General features: G+C 37.5%; 1 protein-coding gene across 1 annotated transcript; it reads left to right on the plus strand.

Annotated features, from left to right (window-relative positions):
* Positions 1–1,026: 1,026 nt before the first annotated feature.
* On the plus strand, positions 1,027–5,304 carry LOC11431687 (uncharacterized protein At4g29660). The gene is made up of 3 exons (XM_003622687.4): positions 1,027–1,182; positions 1,730–1,933; positions 4,954–5,304. The coding sequence occupies exons 2-3, from the start codon at positions 1,748–1,750 to the stop codon at positions 5,059–5,061; spliced, it is 294 nt and encodes a 97-aa protein (XP_003622735.1). The 5' UTR covers positions 1,027–1,182; positions 1,730–1,747; the 3' UTR covers positions 5,062–5,304.
* Positions 5,305–19,171: the final 13,867 nt, after the last annotated feature.

Consider the following 19,171-nt stretch of genomic DNA (forward strand, 5'->3'; position numbering starts at 1 on the left):
TAAAATCACTGTAAAAACAATTTCAAATGTGCGGTTAATGTAACAGAAAGCTGAAGCAAACACATACTTAATATTGTGAAGAAAATTTCATTTGAAAAGTGATAATTTGAGCTTATGCATTTTTTTTATACTCTTTGGGTTTTCTTAAACTTTAGCAATGCTTGTTTTTAACCACGATTCAATTTATTATTATGATAAAAACACTTGCACGTTGTCAATAACAATAATATGAATAAACAAAAATTACGTAATTCAACATGTCGGTATTGTGTTGGTGTCAGACATACATCTGACACATTCCTTGAAGTGGTGCTACATTTAGTTTTAGGAGTATTGATATTGGAGGCTACACACTATCACTCGGTGACGGATCTTTTAGGAACCCAAAGATGCCATGACACATCTTTATTAATTTAATGGTCATGCTAATGAATGCCTTAGATACATTGATTAAGAAATCCATAAATAAAAATTTTGTTTTGAAAATATAAATTGTTACTTTTGATCAAATAATAATTACATCGTTTTTTAATAAAAATTTATTTGTTTTTTAGTTAAAAAATAAAATATAAAAAACCTAATTGTTTTAGTCATTTTTTGCGTAAATCGGGTGTCATCCGCGCGCAATTGCGAAGACTAATCTCTCGAGATTTAGTGAGACTCAAATGAGCGATAAACTCTGCCTAAGAGTCTTAACGCTGCTGCATGCCTAAAGTTAGATTCGAACACAAGACATTGGTTAAGTTAGAACACTTGAAACACACAATCTCTTAACTCATCTAAGCATTGTTGGGTTTTGTTTTAGTCGTTTAACCAAGGCTCTTGAAATACGCAATCTCTTTAATTTTTATTTAATTAATTTAATTAGTTTTTTAAAACACAAAAACCCCTAGCATTTGGGAGACTTTGAAATTCTAAGTTAAAATTGATTACATTGACCAACCACGATCTTACTAATATCCTTTTTTTATCTTTCAAAGTATTGTTGATCGTCAATGTCACCAATGTCACTAATTCTATGTCGCTCAAGTGTTACCCCATTTCATTAAGGCTTCTCAATTCACTTTCTTTCTCACTCGGTTTCTCCAGCATCGCCTCCCTGCTGTTCTTTCTGCCTCTACCTGTTGGTCCCTCTCCCTCAGGCATTCCCTTCTGTCTCACATTTCATTTTGATGCTTAAAGGTTTGTGTTTGTTTGCAATTGATTCAAAAACCCTTACTTAAACCTACAAATTGAAAACTTGTATTCTATGTTGCAAGCACAGTTAGAAATAGAGTGCATTAAATTCGAAAAAGTCACAATGGAGAACTTTTACATCAATTGTTTAACTTAGTTTTATGTTGATTTGTAAGCTCTATAGGATTAACTTTCATGATTTATTTACCTGCTTTCAAAATATGTACCAGAAGAAAGATGAAACTTGTAGTTAATAGATTCACATTTTCCTTTTTTTTTTTAGGTTTATGTGATTGCATAATTATCAACTTATTATTTATACTTAGGTTTTCCTACTTATTGTTCTTAATTTCATGGGAACAATAACCTATGAAGCACGGATACGGACACGGGACACGGGACACGACACTGACATTCCGACACAACTAATAATAATTTGAAAAAAATCACATAATTCAGTGTAATTACAAGTGTCGGTGTCGTGTCGGTGTTTCATAGACAATAACCTTTTTCCGATTGAAGTCTCGCTCTCCTTATTGAATTTTGAATATAGATTAATTGAGGCGAGGAAATGGCGGCGAGCTATGTGTGGAGAAAATATGCAGATTATTTGTACACAAAGTGGGAGAAAACCTATCTCTGGGATATGGTTGAACCTTACCGAAGACCTAAATCCTTCACTCCTGTCGTAGTTACTTATATCTCTGCTTTCTATACTGGAGTTATTGGCGCTGCCATCACTGAACAACTCTACAAGGTTCAATTTTGTCTTTCTTCTTTTCATTATTATTCTGTTCACTGCAACTGTGGCGATTTTTATTGTTATTGTCAACCCCGTTAGTGGGATAAAGCGTGTTTTTGTTGTTGTTGTTGATGATGGGTTTAAAGAAAGGAAATTGGCGATTTGTTGTTTTCGTTGTTTCTTCTTAATTTTGAATCTATTACTTTTGGGATTGGTAGTATATTTTGTGGTCAGTTTTGTTTATTTGAAAGATTTCAGTGTTCAATTAGGGATTTAGGGCTATAACTTCAATATGAACATCTAATTGATGGGTTTATTCTAGAGCACCCTTTGTGTAAATCAGTATTACACTCACATCCAATAGGAATCCTCTAATTTTTCCATGTCATTGTATTATTAAGTTTAAAATGTTTTGATAAATAAAAGTAAGTTGATGTAGCAAATGGTAGATTTTTATTGGATGACATTGTAAAACTAGTTTATACTCACGATGGATATCCTTTAAATATTTATTTAAAATGGTTAAACTTTTTAATTTTATTCATTCCATTGTTCAAGACTCAAGTGTTCTGGTATTATCTTTGGCTTGCTTCTGCCTATATTTTGGTGGCATAACACAATCATAGTACGCTACATTAATTCTTCACATTCTGTGTTGGTATCCAGATTCTGACATTATAGTAAGTTTTTAAGGGCACTTACCAATGTTTTAACAATTAGTTTCGGACTGTTCTTATCAAATTTGATTTATTTTGTATCATTTCAATTTCAATTTGGTGCCTTGTGTATATGCTGGTTCTGGGATACATAACAGTCTTATGGCGTGATCTCTTCTGTTGTCTGCTTGTGGTTCAACATTCCTCTTTCGGTTGCTTTTTTTTCTTTCTTCATGTTCCTTTCTGTTCTTTTTGGCCAATTAGTATACTATAGATGCATTGAATGGTAAAATTTCAACCTCATCCTTTTGAGGAAACACTAGATAAACACGTCACTCTAACACTCTTTTGAACATTCACTCTTTTATTGGGTGAAATTCATGTGGGTCTCAACATTTTGCAAATGTGCCCCACTTAAAATTGCGAGACTCGTCATTAGTTTCATCCAATAAGAGAGTTAGCGTTGGAATTTGGAAAGAGTGGTTAGAGTGAGTGTTGGCTAGCACTACTCTTAACATGTTTGTGCATGGGACATATCAAATTTGGGATTTTGACAGGTGCAAACTTTGCAATTTAGAATGTAGATTCTAAGTGGAAATGGGAAATACAAGGGTTCACTTATATGCAGTTTTATTGAATTTATGTTTACGTGTGACATTTGAGACTAACCTCCTCTACTTTGTAGTGGTAGAGTAGCTTCCATGGCATTTATCTTAGACATGTCCAGCTGCTTTTGGAGATGCTATACCATCTCTTGTGCTAGTTGACGTGAGTCAAAATGAAAGAACACGTTAACTATGAATTAGTAGGATGAGGTGATTTCTGTGCTTGTAGATGTGAGTTAGAACTAAGTAATCACCAAAACCAGCGCAAAAATCTACAAGCACGGAACACATTTACTAATGTTCTGATTTCTGTGGTGTGGTGCCTGATACCTGTACAAGTATGTGATGCAAAACAGAACATTAACCGGTACGGTACAATGGGGTACACTTAGTCGGTTTCCTATTTAGGATCAATATTTGGGTAGAACTGGATTTTTATGCATAAGCTTAAAATATAGTACGAAGTAGGGAATAAATATTAAGAATGAGCCCAATTTTATAAAATGATGGGGGTAATGTCAATAACTAAAAAATATGACAGTGTTTGAATTTTTGCAAGAAAAGCTAAGAGGGAGTAAGGTGACTAGGTGAGAAACCGAGGAATTTGAAAATTTCTCAGGCCCTTTGAGAGATTGCTCCTAATCCACTAAATTATAATGCGTGGAAACGATAAAGAGGTATCATGAGAGACATGGCTTGCTGTTTGAAAGGAATAAGCTACTCCATTTGCATCTGTAAACAAAGGTCTAAATCTAAGAGATGCAGTATGCTGAGAGAGAAGGACAAACTCAGACTTTGGAAAGGAAGAAAGACTTGTGTGCAGCCATGCAATAACAGAGGTTTAAATTATTCAAAGGATTTCACCTCTTTTTCCTTTCTCTTACTCGTGAATTTAAATATTTTTTAGCATCTTGGGTCGCACATGCTTGCTCCCCAACGTGAGATGTAAGGGATTAGGGATTACAGGGTTCATGTTTTATTTCTTTTATCTCAAGAGTTTATCATTGTAATTTTTTTGGACCAGTATCTGTTTTGTACTTATTTCTGAAATTCAACATTTGTCCCACATCACTGATAATTGACAAAGTGTTCAGCTTGTTTATAATGCTTGTTTTACTATGTTATCTGATTTCGTACACTTCATTATAAACACGCAACCAAACATAATAGGGATGAAGAGCAAATAATTCAGCTCCATCTCAGCGTCTGTGACTCTGTGTTCCATGCTTGTACTATATTTGAATGTAAGCTTGTTTGAGTAAAATGTTCCTCGTTCTTGCCTTAAGTTAATTATTGTTGGTTAATGATAAAAATGACTGCTCACCTTTTCATTGGTCTCTGTTGTAATGTTTTCTGTCTACAATAACATTCATAGGGGAAACAATTTCACTTTTTGGTTTGAACCTTTGTTTATCTTACTCTTTATCACCTTGTGCCCAGGAGAGTGATATATAAAAAGTAAAATGGCATAACCATCAACCACTAAGGCATTATTCTTGGAACCTAATTTCCTCAGCTTTAGCCACCTTTCTCAGGGTTTCGCAACTTTGTTGCCAGATGCCCCCTAATCACTTGATAACTGGTTACTGATGTGTATACTGCATGGTAAAGTTAATAATTGCTGGGTTTTTTTTATGAAGATTACTTGTAATCTTGATGGTGGGATTTTCCATATTTTTCGGATGGATGTTACTATGTGCTATTAACTTTAAATGCATTAAGAGAACTTATCTTTGACATACTAATCTTTATAATGAATCTTGCATTATCACAGGAAAAGTACTGGGAAGAGCATCCTGGGAAAGCAGTTCCTCTCATGAAACCAAAGTTTTACGGGGGACCGTGGAGGGTAATGGGGGGTGAGATTCCGAAATATGAGTGAAAAGCTCTCGAGGCATGTGTCATGTTTAGTTCCAATTCTTCACATCTCACCACTGTTTATAGTTAAGGACTGTTTGGTGTCAATGAAAATGCACTATTGCAATGTAATTTTATAACAAAATCTTTATCATGTCTGAGTGTTTTCTTTTCTCTTGGCTCATGATATTGCTGAAAAATAAGATAATTTGATTCTAATGTACATGAACTTGTTTATGGGATAACTGTTTGACTATTACTTTTCTCACTCTATTAGCTTCTCGTGCACCTTATTTGTTGTTGTTGTTGTTTGTTTGTTTATTCGGATTATGAAATCCAAATCAAATTGTAGGGATTTTCGGATTCTGAAATCCGAATTGTAGTCAAACCAAGAAACTGTGTTGTGATTGATGTCAAAAGTCTCTGCGGACCGTAGTACGATCCCCGCAAAAAACTACACAACAATTTCATGGGTCGTATGAGCGGTCAACAATGACCAAGATATCATAAACCACCCCTAACTAAAAAAATGAGAAATAAAATGTAAGAATGAATGAGAAGTGAAGAAGGAATAAATATGTTGAAGCATATAAGGCTATTTTTAGCCATAAACTTATCATAGACTGTAACTACAATAAAAGGAAACGTTTACCATGCCTAAACCGGCCAAAAACAACATTAAACACACCGCAAACCGTCCAAACCGTTGGTGTAACTACATTGTCCACAGTCTGGGATGATTTAGATTATATATGTCGAAATCGTCAACAACCTTTCAGATTATTTAATCCTAACTCTCCCAGATTGTGTTTAACCTTGATCTTTGGAGGATTTACATGGTGAATAGCAAGGAAAATAGTAAACGACATAATTCAACAACCTAAAACAACATAATAGAAGAAGTGGTGATGAAAGAGAAGGTGTTTCAAGAGGTGTTTTTGAACTTGACCTGCCAGCCCACATATTTCTATTGACAGGGCAAATGGATCATGTTCAAAACAACCTCTTCGTATTTAGATCTGCAGAATAATGATGAAAGACAAGACGTTTCAAGAGGTTGTTTTTAGTAAGATCTTTTTGCCTTGCCAACTGACATATTTATATTGTCAAGGCAACAAGATCTAGCTCATAACAATATCTCAATGTTCATATATGCCTGATAATTTTTATAGTTATTTGTTGTGTTTTGCAAAAACTGTCGGTGCAATGTGCACCATAGAAAAATTTGTACTAGACAGGTTCATATTATATAATCTGAATTAGGCTTTGACCCTACAAGGTATGTGTTTTAACACATGTAATTTAATTTCAACGACATACAATAAATATAACAATCTTAAATACATCAAACGACTTAATTCAGTAATGTAAAATACATAATAAAACAAAACGTAATAGATCACATATCAACCGACCTAACTTCTTCGTCTGGTTACTCCATCAGAGCCCTAATTTCTTCGTAGTTCTTGGGCCGAATCAAACTTTTCTGAATATCTTCGAAAGACCTGACCAAAGAAGAGTTCAACTCAATCGGTCCTTTAGTATTGTACTGACAAAATATCGAGAATATGGTTTTCACGTCGTCGTTCCTGAGCTTCATTTGGCTGAAATGCACTCTTTCGACTGAGTCGATTGATGGACGTCGATAATCAACATCGTACACCCTCTAACCCATTTGGGGTTGGCCTAGTGGTTGGCTTGGGATCTTGGAGTTTGCTCCTCCAGAGGTCCCAGGTTCGATTCCCTCTTGTGCCAATTTCGGTGGGCTAAGTCCATACAGAGCTTGCTCTGGCTTTAAACGGGGCCCCCACAAGTGGGTGGTGGAATTGGTCCCCTCAGATTAGTCGATTCTTGGATCGGATACCGAGTTTTAAAAAAAAAAAAAAACATCGTACACACTCCTTATGTCTATGTGGTTGAGTTAATGGGTGATTTGATCCAATTGATCCTTCAACCTATAGAGTGTGACATCATTTCGGACCCTGAACATATGAGGTTTCCCCCGCTGTAGTAGACTATATCTAGTTTGATGTTCATATCAATGACTGAAGTGTCCATGATTATTTGGTGTGATTTACAACATATGAAAATAGGCACGCTAATTTGTAGTAGTTTTTGTGTGTCGTGGACCATAGAAATTTTCGGTGCAATGTGGACCGCAAAAAAATCTTATGTACCAAAAAATCTGCAGTTCCTAATGGAATAGGTAACAAAGCTACTTTGCCGCCCACTGCCACTAAATCACCACCGCCCCAAGTCAAACTGGTGCTTGTTGTTGCACCAGGGGCCGTTGTACCAGGTGCTAAAGCGTGGGTATTTTTTATCCATTGAGCAAAGACTGATTGTAATTGTATAGCAGTATCAGAAAACATATCTTGAGGGCGCCCTAAAGCATTCATGGTATCATTATGAATATACAAACCAAAACTGTGAAAGCCTAAAAATATACACACCCAGTTGAGATGTGATATGATTGCATCACGATGTCTAAGAATACGATCTAATACTACCCCAAACATCGGACTGCATTTTCCAACTGAAATGGAATATTACTATAGAAATTGAATTGTACATCCAAAATAATCCTAAGAAGACGTGATCCCAAGCGGATACTTGGCATGTCCCCCCTCTTCCAGGTCAATCACAAGGGAACCGAAAACCAAGATTTGCTTTATCCGGTATCAATCGTGAGCTACGAGCAAATAGAACTTCTTTTAGGAGTATCAATACCGTCACGTGAATTGTAGGCCCTGGAGACTTCTTGGTTCATCATGCTATTGCTCTTGGTTTACATACAACTACATTGATCTTAGTAAAAGGTGCTTTGGATGCATGCGGTTCCAAGTTAATGTCGGATAAAAAGGATTTTGGTTATAGTTTTCCTTGCGATGGGTACTAAATAGTTTCAGATTATATAGTCTAAACTTTCCCTCACTCTATAAAGTACGAACTTTAACAGAGTCTTTAACCAGTTCAGGATATATAAACTGAACATTTCTTGGAGGAGTTTGGATTATATAATCCGAAATAGATCAGAGTTTGGACGGTTTCCTGCTCAACAATAATAATTCATTAAGCACGTTTTTTAATACATTTTTTCACCGGTCAGACCAGTCATCATACATATTTTAATACATTTATGAATCGTTGCACTATATGCACTCATTCTTCACAAATTCCCTAATATAAATACTCATCAATACTTCATAATTTTGCATTCCATCATCTCACATTTCCTCCTTCTCTTCTCTTTTATTGTGCAACGTGCTTCCACCGTTGGCCTTTCATACAAAAGGTTACTCTAATATTTTATAGATTGTATGAACGGTCAAAGGTGATGGTCCCACTCGGGAAATTTGCTCTATATAATTGGGTGTAAGGTTGATTAGTTTGGGTGTTAGATTGACCGTCAAAGTCTCCTTTGCCCCAGAAAGGAAACAAACCTTACCCTAGTCTCATCTCCATCTTCTTCTCCTCCCCCCTCCATCTACTCCATCTTCTTCCATCAGAGGTTTAGCATTAGGTGTTTAATAAATTAGCATTAGGTGTTTAACAATTTTGTGTAACAAGCTTGAAATTTATTGTAAATGTACTATGAAAGTATTTAGGCTTAAATATGTGATTAGTCCCTGCACTTTCATCAAATTTTGGCATTGGTCCCTGCACTTTTTTTTTTGTTTGGCATTGGTCTCTGCACTTTCTAAAATATTTGGTTTTGGCCCTTCTGTTAAGTGGCAGTGAAAAAAAAATCAAAATTAATAGTGTGTCATGTGGACCAATCATTCAACACCACTGTTTATCAGTGTTTCTAGTAAATAAGACGGGCTGATTTTGGTTATTACAAGCAGGATCAAACTAGAAATACTAGGACATGTTGTGCAAAGTTTTTCCAGAAAAAGAGTGAACGTTCATCAAATGAAAATAAAAGACTAATAGTTTAAAACGCAAAAACTTAAAGAAAAGGTAAATTGCATTGCATTAAAATAAAGGTGGTTCGACAAATCATATTACACACATTATGTATGCCTTTTTTCTCGCGCCGGTACTTCAATTGTTTTAGAATTTCTATAAGTGATTGCGACCTATTTTCCATATGAAAAAACTACTATTTATATATAGCAAAATAACTAAAAAAGAAGGCTAACTGTCACAATCAATACTTCTTCCATCGAAAACCACTTGTCCCCCACGTCTTCATCGAGGAAACCACTCCTTTTTTAATTTAAATTCTTCCCGCCTCGACAATAACTGCTTGACTTCGACGAATTTGTGTCCTTGGCCTACGTCTCGTCGAACTCTGAAGCTTTTAGATTCTTTCAGACGCTAAGTCCAAATTCTGTTGAAATCCTCATGTCGAAGAGAAAAGACTTTGATTCCTGCAAAGATAAAAGTCAACAAATGTTGACTGCATTAATTGAGCTTGTCGAAATTACAGACTAACAAATTGCACCCCAAAAATGTCATTTTCGTCTGAAACAAGTCTAAAGGAAAAGATTGGAATTTTCGAAAAACTCTAAGTATTATTTAGAAAAAATGACGCCACGGTAATCATGACTTCCAAGAGTGGTCTTTTCGAGCTTCCTTTCACTACACGATTTCAAGATTTTTTGGGCAACCACTTCTGCAGTTGAAAAGTTAGTGATCTTCTCCATTCACCCTGAGATGCCAAGTGTCACTTGATATCCTTTCATCTTCATTTCTCTCACGTTTTTCCATTTTTCATCATTATAACACCCCCTTCTTGTCGATCGGTTTCCCTCGAGATTTTCAACTTTTCCACCAACTCAAGAAAACCAACTTCTCATTCAAGACACGCGGCGGTTACTGAACAAGGAAATGAAGAGTCTTGTCACATCAATTACTTCCATCATTTATAAGAACCCCTTCTTCTTTTTCTTTTTGTAATCCATCCTTTTTTCTATCTTCTAACTCTTGGCATCATCACTTTTCTTCCTTTTAACCAAGAGAAACATTTCTTTAAAAATGGATAAGCGCCCAAATGAGCTCCTTGCCCTTGTCATTAAGAAAATTTATGCTTCTGGAATCCAAGACATTTTCAGCTTCAGAACGACGTATGTTTGTCATCGCAAACTCTCCAACAAGAAGGTGACGTTCAGGATGTTTCCAAAAGACTATCTTGTTGGAACAAAATGTGTTTAACATTTTCACCTTAAGTTTTGATGATAACAAGGTATTAAAATGTCAATTGGTTTTGCTAATATTTGTTCAAGTGTGCAGGACCATAGACAAAAAATTTATAAGTTAACAATTGGTTCTGAAAGAACAAAAGAGAACAAAGGAATTTACAAAGGAAGCTTGTGTTGCAAGACATAGTCTGAAAATTGCCAGAGTTTGAAGACCATCAGAAGCTAACATCATCATAGAGTCTGTAGTTAAAGGTTGTTATTCTGAAGACACATCATTGTAGAAGGAATAAAAGCCTAGAGCAATGGATATTTCAGAGGAATTAGAAGGCATTGAATGCTTATCCTCTGAAGAGCGCAAGAAAAGAACATAGTACAATTGTACAACAACTACTCCACTCTTCATGTTTGCAATAGTACAACATAACAACTGTGTCTACGCTGGTTGTAACAATCTAATTTTTATTTAATTATTTTTAATTGTGTGGTGTCATTTACGTGATTTTTGGTGATTTATGTAGTGTATATTTATTTATTATATGATTATTTTATTAAATAATTAAAATAATATAAGAATATGATTAATTATTATTTTGGGGGTTATGAAATAATTAACATAATTAGTAGGGAGTTAATTGCTAATTAGGGAGTGGGAGGTTACACTTTGGGAATTGAGAAAAGGAAAGAAAAATAGAGAAAACTGTTTTACGTGAAAACAGTCTAGTTTGGGAGAAAACCAAGAACAAGGGAGAGGAGCTTGGGAACCATTTTCTGCTGTGTTTATTCTGCAATTCCAAGGTAAGGGTGAGGTTTACCGCAATTATATAGATTCTGAATGTTGATTTGTTCTAACAGGTTTATGTGAGGATTGGGAGGAATTAGGTTTTTGTTGATTAAGGAGTTTTGGGTGTAGGAATCATAGAATTGAGGGTAGAAATGGGTTCTGGGTGCATAAAACCTTTCATTGCATATCTGTAAACTAATTTGGGGAGTGAATTGAGGAAAAATGGGATTTTTGGGGAAAACCTGCATTCTGTCCGTACTGAAGTTCATCGCTCGCCTCGCGAGTAGCCATTGCTCGCCATAGCGAGTGAACAACTTCATCGCTCGCCTCGCGAGTGATACAGCTCGCCATGGCGAGTAGCCTTGTGAAAATCTGGATTTTGAAAAAGTTGTTATAAGCAGTATTTTGGGTAGTTTCGTGTGCCTAGATGATTTTTAAGAGGACTAGAGCAAGTTTTAAGTTTAAAAGATGATTAGGGAGCTTAGAATTGCGGTTTGAGTGAGAAAAATGTCATTTTTCCCAAGAGCACCATATTTCTGTTCGCCTCGAGTTCGCCTCCAACTCGCCATGGCGAGTACCTGTTTTTCTGAGCTCGCCATAGCGAGCAGATACGCTCACGAGGCGAGCTGCCCAGTATTTGGTTGGTTAATTTCTGTTGTTGTTTGGATGGTGTATTTTGTTGAATTATTGCATGGCTTGTATGCTGATATATATTTCCCTAGATGCTTTAGTTGGTTTTGATGAATGGATGTTGACTGATGTGTGTTGTATATAATTAAAATTCCCTTAAAGGTGTAAGTTGGTTGGTGAATCATATATATGTATATGTCTAGGTTGGTTGGTATGTAGATATACTCTATGGGGATTAGTTGCATAAACATAACAGTGGGAGAGCTTCGGCTCTGGAATGCTTAGTCGTTCAAAGAGGTGGAGTACTAGTTACTCAAAGTGGTGTAGTGGTGAGGACTTATGTCCTGTTGAGAATGCTTTAACCATTCGACAGCGGTGTGGGTCACGGCCCTGATTTTTGGTACCACATGCATGGGTGTTTAGAGGAGTCTTAGTGGAGTGGTGATAAGTTGTATATATGGTTGAGAGGTGTATGAATTAATATTGTGATAAGATGCGAAAATGATGTTATGTAAATAATAATAATGTTGATGATTTATGATAGGGTGTTAGATTCAATTGATGTATTCTTTATCTATATTTTGTTGTGAATCTCACCCCTTCTGCTTGAAAATGTTGCCCTTCCTATGGGTAACTTGCAGGTGATCCTGAGTAGTTGGTGGTGGCTCAATGTGTCTAGGACTCCGATGCTTGGGTTGGGATTTATAGTTTAAGTTTCTACCTATGTATCAAATTTTAGAACAAACTAATGTAGTCCATGTTTTATGTTGAATTTTCATGTTGAGGCTTAATGCCAAGATTATTTTGGATAATGGAGTTTAATTTAAAGAATATTCCGCTGCAGTTTAATGAAGGATTTGTTAAATAGTTTTAATCTATTTAAGAATTTATATTTGTAGTGTGACATGCCGTTTAACGTGGAACTCTGATTTTATAATTATAATTAAATTGATTTTTGGGAAACGGGGTGTTACAATTGGTATCAGAGCAGGTTGGTCCGTCCGGCCAAGTAGTAGAGTCGTGTTGAGCCACCTAGGATAGAGTGTCAACTCTAATATTGTTGTGTTGTTGTTGTTGTTGTTCTGAACTGTTGTTCATTATGTAGAATCTTAAGATGGCTGGTAGAAACGACGCTGCTATTGCTGCTGCACTTGAGGCCGTAGCTCAAGCTGTTCAACAGCAACCGCAAGCTGGTAATGGAGAAGTGAGGATGCTGGAGACCTTTTTGAGAAATCATCCCCCAGCATTCAAAGGAAGGTATGATCCAGATGGTGCCCAGTCATGGTTGAAAGAAGTGGAAAGGATTTTCAGAGTCATGCAGTGCTCTGAAGTGCAAAAGGTGCGGTTCGGGACGCACATGTTGGCTGAGGAGGCAGATGACTGGTGGGTAAGTTTGCTACCAGTGTTGGAACAGAATGGAGCTATGGTGACCTGGGCAGTGTTCAGAAGAGAATTTCTGAATAGATACTTCCCGGAAGATGTCCGAGGTAGGAAGGAGATTGAGTTCCTGGAATTGAAGCAGGGTGATATGTCTGTTGTTGAGTATGCTGCAAAATTTGTGGAGCTTGCAAAGTTCTATCCCCATTATGCTCCGGAGACAGCTGAATTCTCCAAGTGCATAAAGTTTGAGAATGGCTTGAGAGCTGACATCAAGAGAGCCATAGGATACCAGCAGATTAGAATTTTCTCTGATTTGGTGAGTCGCTGTAGGATCTACGAGGAGGACACCAAAGCTCATTATAAGGTGATGAGTGAGCGAAGAGGTAAGGGACATCAGAATCGTCCTAAACCGTATAGTGCTCCGACTGATAAGGGTAAGCAGAGACTTAATGATGAGAGGAGGCCGAGTAAGAGGGATGCTCCTGCTGAGATAGTGTGCTTTAAGTGTGGCGAGAAAGGTCACAAGAGTAACGTTTGTACCAAGGATGAGAAGAAGTGTTTCAGATGTGGACAGAAGGGTCACATGCTAGCCGATTGCAAGCGCGGTGATGTTGTATGTTATAATTGTAATGAAGAGGGTCACATCAGTACTCAGTGCACACAGCCGAAGAAGGTTAGAGTTGGTGGAAAAGTTTTTGCTTTGACTGGTACACAGACTGCTAATGAGGACCGTCTCATCAGAGGTACTTGTTTCTTTAATAGTACTCCTTTAATTGCTATTATAGACACTGGTGCTACTCATTGTTTCATTGCTTTAGAAAGTGCATATAGGTTGGGTTTGATTGTGTCTGATATGAAGGGAGAAATGGTTGTTGAAACTCCAGCTAAGGGTTCAGTGACTACTTCTCTGGTTTGCTTGAGGTGTCCAATTTCTATGTTTGGTAGAGATTTTGAAGTAGATTTAGTGTGTTTACCGTTGACGGGGATGGATGTTATTTTTGGGATGAATTGGTTAGAGTATAACCGAGTTCATATCAATTGCTTTAACAAGACTGTGCATTTTTCTTCTGCTGAAGAAGAGAGTGGAGTTGAAATTTTATCTACAAAGCAGATGAAGCAGTTAGAACGTGATGGAATTCTGATGTTTTCTCTAATGGCATATCTGTCGTTAGAAAATCAAGCTGTGATTGACAAGCTAGCAGTGGTGAATGAGTTTCCAGAGGTGTTCCCTGATGAGATTCCTGATGTGCCGCCAGAGAGGGAGGTGGAGTTTTCAATTGACCTTGTTCCTGGAACAAAGCCGGTGTCGATGACACCGTACCGTATGTCAGCTTCTGAGTTAGCTGAATTGAAGAAACAGTTGGAAGATTTACTTGATAAGAAGTTTGTAAGACCCAGTGTTTCGCCGTGGGGAGCACCTGTGTTGTTGGTGAAGAAAAAGGATGGTAGTATGAGGTTGTGCATTGACTATCGTCAATTGAACAAAGTTACAATTAAGAATAGATATCCGCTTCCGAGGATTGATGACTTGATGGACCAGCTAGTGGGTGCAAAGGTGTTCAGTAAGATTGACTTGAGGTCAGGTTACCATCAAATTAAGGTGAAGGATGAGGATATGCAGAAGACGGCCTTTAGGACACGATACGGTCATTACGAATACAAAGTGATGCCTTTCGGTGTTACTAACGCGCCCGGTGTATTCATGGAGTATATGAATCGAATTTTTCATGCTTTTCTGGATAAATTCGTGGTGGTATTTATTGATGACATTCTGATTTATTCGAAGACTGAAGAAGAGCATGCAGAACATCTGAGAATTGTGTTGCAAGTTTTGAAAGAAAGGAAGTTGTATGCCAAACTGTCGAAATGTGAGTTTTGGCTAAGTGAAGTGAGTTTCCTTGGTCATATTATTTCTGGTGATGGTATAACGGTTGATCCATCAAAAGTTGATGCAGTATCACAATGGGAGACTCCGAAGTCGGTGACTGAAATCAGAAGTTTCTTGGGCTTGGCTGGTTATTATCGTAGATTCATAGAAGGATTTTCAAAGATTGCATTGCCGATGACTCAGTTAACCTGTAAGGGTAAGTCCTTTGTGTGGAATGCTCAGTGTGAGAGTAGTTTCAATGAATTAAAGAAAAGATTGACAACTGCTCCTATTTTGATCTTGCCTAAGCCGGAAGAGCCATTCGTTGTTTACTGTGATGCGTCTAAGCTGGGTTTAGGAGGTGTTTTAATGCAAGATGGCAAGGTGGTAGCGTATGCTTCTAGGCAACTGAGGGTGCACGAAAAGAATTATCCCACTCATGATTTGGAGTTAGCTGCGGTGGTTTTTGTTTTGAAAATTTGGAGACACTACTTGTATGGTTCCAGATTTGAAGTGTTCAGTGACCACAAGAGCTTGAAATATTTGTTTGACCAGAAGGAATTGAATATGAGGCAGAGGAGATGGCTTGAGCTGTTAAAAGATTATGATTTTGGGTTGAATTACCATCCGGGCAAAGCTAATGTAGTCGCGGATGCTTTGAGTAGGAAGACACTCCATATGTCTGCTATGATGATGAAAGAATTTGATTTATTGGAACAGTTTAGAGACATGAGTTTGGTTTGTGAGTTGTCGCCTCAAAGTGTACAGTTGGGGATGCTAAAGATTAACAGTGATTTTCTGAGTAGTATCCGAGAAGCACAGCAAGTGGATGTCAAGTTGGTTGATCTGATGGTTGCTGGTAATGGCGTTGAAGATAGTGACTTCAAGGTTGATGAACAGGGTGTGTTGAGATTCAGAGGTAGAATTTGTATTCCTGATAATGAAGAAATGAAAAAGTTAATCTTAGAGGAAAGTCATAAGAGTAGCTTAAGCATTCATCCGGGAGCTACGAAGATGTATCATGATTTGAAAAAGCTGTTTTGGTGGTCTGGGTTGAAGCGAGATGTTGCTCATTTTGTGTATGCATGTTTAACTTGTCAGAAGTCTAAGGTTGAACACCAGAAACCTGCAGGATTGTTGACACCATTGGATGTACCGGAGTGGAAATGGGATAGCATTTCTATGGATTTTGTGACGAATTTACCAAACACTCCGAGGGGACATGATTCGATTTGGGTTGTGGTTGATAGGTTGACGAAGTCGGCACATTTTATTCCTATCAACATTAGTTATCCGGTAGCTCAGTTGGCTGAGATTTATATACATAGTGTTGTGAAGCTACATGGAGTTCCTTCGAGTATTGTGTCAGATAGGGATCCGAGGTTCACTTCTAGGTTCTGGAAGAGTTTACAGGACGCTTTGGGTTCGAAGTTGAGACTGAGTTCGGCTTATCATCCTCAGACAGATGGTCAGTCGGAGAGGACGATCCAATCATTGGAGGACTTGTTGAGAGTGTGTGTGCTTGAACAGGGTGGAGCTTGGGATAGTCACCTACCATTGATAGAGTTCACCTACAACAACAGTTATCATTCGAGTATAGGAATGGCACCATTCGAAGCTTTGTATGGTCGAGGGTGCAGGACTCCGTTGTGTTGGTTCGAGTCAGGAGAAAGAGTTGTGTTGGGACCGGATTTGGTTCAGGAGACTACAGAAAAAGTCAAGATGATCAGAGAGAAGATGAAAGCGTCACAGAGTCGACAGAAGAGTTACCATGACAAGCGGAGGAAGGCCCTTGAGTTTCAAGAGGGTGATCATGTATTTCTGAGAGTGACTCCGATGACGGGTGTAGGACGTGCTTTGAAATCGAGAAAGTTGACTCCGAAGTTCATTGGCCCGTATCAGATTTCAGAGAGAATAGGAACGGTGGCATATAGAGTTGGCTTGCCACCACATCTATCGAACTTGCATGATGTGTTTCACGTGTCACAACTTCGGAAGTATGTAGCAGATCCTTCACATGTTATTCCGAGAGATGATGTGCAGGTTCGGGACAATCTCACAGTTGAGACCTTGCCGTTGAGGATCGATGATCGGAAGGTAAAGGCATTGAGGGGCAAGGAAATACCCTTGGTGAGAGTCGTTTGGGGCGGAGCAACTGGTGAAAGTTTGACTTGGGAGCTGGAAAGTAAGATGAGGGACTCTTATCCTGAGTTGTTTGTTTGAGGTAAGATTTCGAGGACGAAATTCAGTAATTTGGGGAGAGTTGTAACACTCTAATTTTTATTTAATTATTTTTAATTGTGTGGTGTCATTTACGTGATTTTTGGTGATTTATGTAGTGTATATTTATTTATTATATGATTATTTTATTAAATAATTAAAATAATATAAGAATAGGATTAATTATTATTTTGGGGGTTATGAAATAATTAACATAATTAGTAGGGAGTTAATTGCTAATTAGGGAGTGGGAGGTTACACTTTGGGAATTGAGAAAAGGAAAGAAAAATAGAGAAAACTGTTTTACGTGAAAACAGTCTAGTTTGGGAGAAAACCAAGAACAAGGGAGAGGAGCTTGGGAACCATTTTCTGCTGTGTTTATTCTGCAATTCCAAGGTAAGGGTGAGGTTTACCGCAATTATATAGATTCTGAATGTTGATTTGTTCTAACAGGTTTATGTGAGGATTGGGAGGAATTAGGTTTTTGTTGATTAAGGAGTTTTGGGTGTAGGAATCATAGAATTGAGGGTAGAAATGGGTTCTGGGTGCATAAAACCTTTCATTGCATATCTGTAAACTAATTTGGGGAGTGAATTGAGGAAAAATGGGATTTTTGGGGAAAACCTGCATTCTGTCCGTACTGAAGTTCATCGCTCGCCTCGCGAGTAGCCATTGCTCGCCATAGCGAGTGAACAACTTCATCGCTCGCCTCGCGAGTGATACAGCTCGCCATGGCGAGTAGCCTTGTGAAAATCTGGATTTTGAAAAAGTTGTTATAAGCAGTATTTTGGGTAGTTTCGTGTGCCTAGATGATTTTTAAGAGGACTAGAGCAAGTTTTAAGTTTAAAAGATGATTAGGGAGCTTAGAATTGCGGTTTGAGTGAGAAAAATGTCATTTTTCCCAAGAGCACCATATTTCTGTTCGCCTCGAGTTCGCCTCCAACTCGCCATGGCGAGTACCTGTTTTTCTGAGCTCGCCATAGCGAGCAGATACGCTCGCGAGGCGAGCTGCCCAGTATTTGGTTGGTTAATTTCTGTTGTTGTTTGGATGGTGTATTTTGTTGAATTATTGCATGGCTTGTATGCTGATATATATTTCCCTAGATGCTTTAGTTGGTTTTGATGAATGGATGTTGACTGATGTGTGTTGTATATAATTAAAATTCCCTTAAAGGTGTAAGTTGGTTGGTGAATCATATATATGTATATGTCTAGGTTGGTTGGTATGTAGATATACTCTATGGGGATTAGTTGCATAAACATAACAGTGGGAGAGCTTCGGCTCTGGAATGCTTAGTCGTTCAAAGTGGTGGAGTACTAGTTACTCAAAGTGGTGTAGTGGTGAGGACTTATGTCCTGTTGAGAATGCTTTAACCATTCGACAGCGGTGTGGGTCACGGCCCTGATTTTTGGTACCACATGCATGGGTGTTTAGAGGAGTCTTAGTGGAGTGGTGATAAGTTGTATATATGGTTGAGAGGTGTATGAATTAATATTGTGATAAGATGCGAAAATGATGTTATGTAAATAATAATAATGTTGATGATTTATGATAGGGTGTTAGATTCAATTGATGTATTCTTTATCTATATTTTGTTGTGAATCTCACCCCTTCTGCTTGAAAATGTTGCCCTTCCTATGGGTAACTTGCAGGTGATCCTGAGTAGTTGGTGGTGGCTCAATGTGTCTAGGACTCCGATGCGTGGGTTGGGATTTATAGTTTAAGTTTCTACCTATGTATCAAATTTTGGAACAAACTAATGTAGTCCATGTTTTATGTTGAATTTTCATGTTGAGGCTTAATGCCAAGATTATTTTGGATAATGGAGTTTAATTTAAAGAATATTCCGCTGCAGTTTAATGAAGGATGTTGTTAAATAGTTTTAATCTATTTAAGAATTTATATTTGTAGTGTGACATGCCGTTTAACGTGGAACTCTGATTTTATAATTATAATTAAATTGATTTTTGGGAAACGGGGTGTTACACTGGTTATTCTCTATACAAGGAATGAATTTGAAATTGTTCCCTCGTAGGACAATAACCATATAAAGCAAGAAAACATTAGTGATGATCAAGCTTCAACAACGACTCTTTTGATGTGCTAGCA

Source organism: Medicago truncatula, chromosome 7 (genome assembly GCF_003473485.1).
Source record: "Medicago truncatula cultivar Jemalong A17 chromosome 7, MtrunA17r5.0-ANR, whole genome shotgun sequence".
In the NCBI taxonomy this organism is placed as follows: domain Eukaryota; kingdom Viridiplantae; phylum Streptophyta; class Magnoliopsida; order Fabales; family Fabaceae; genus Medicago; species Medicago truncatula.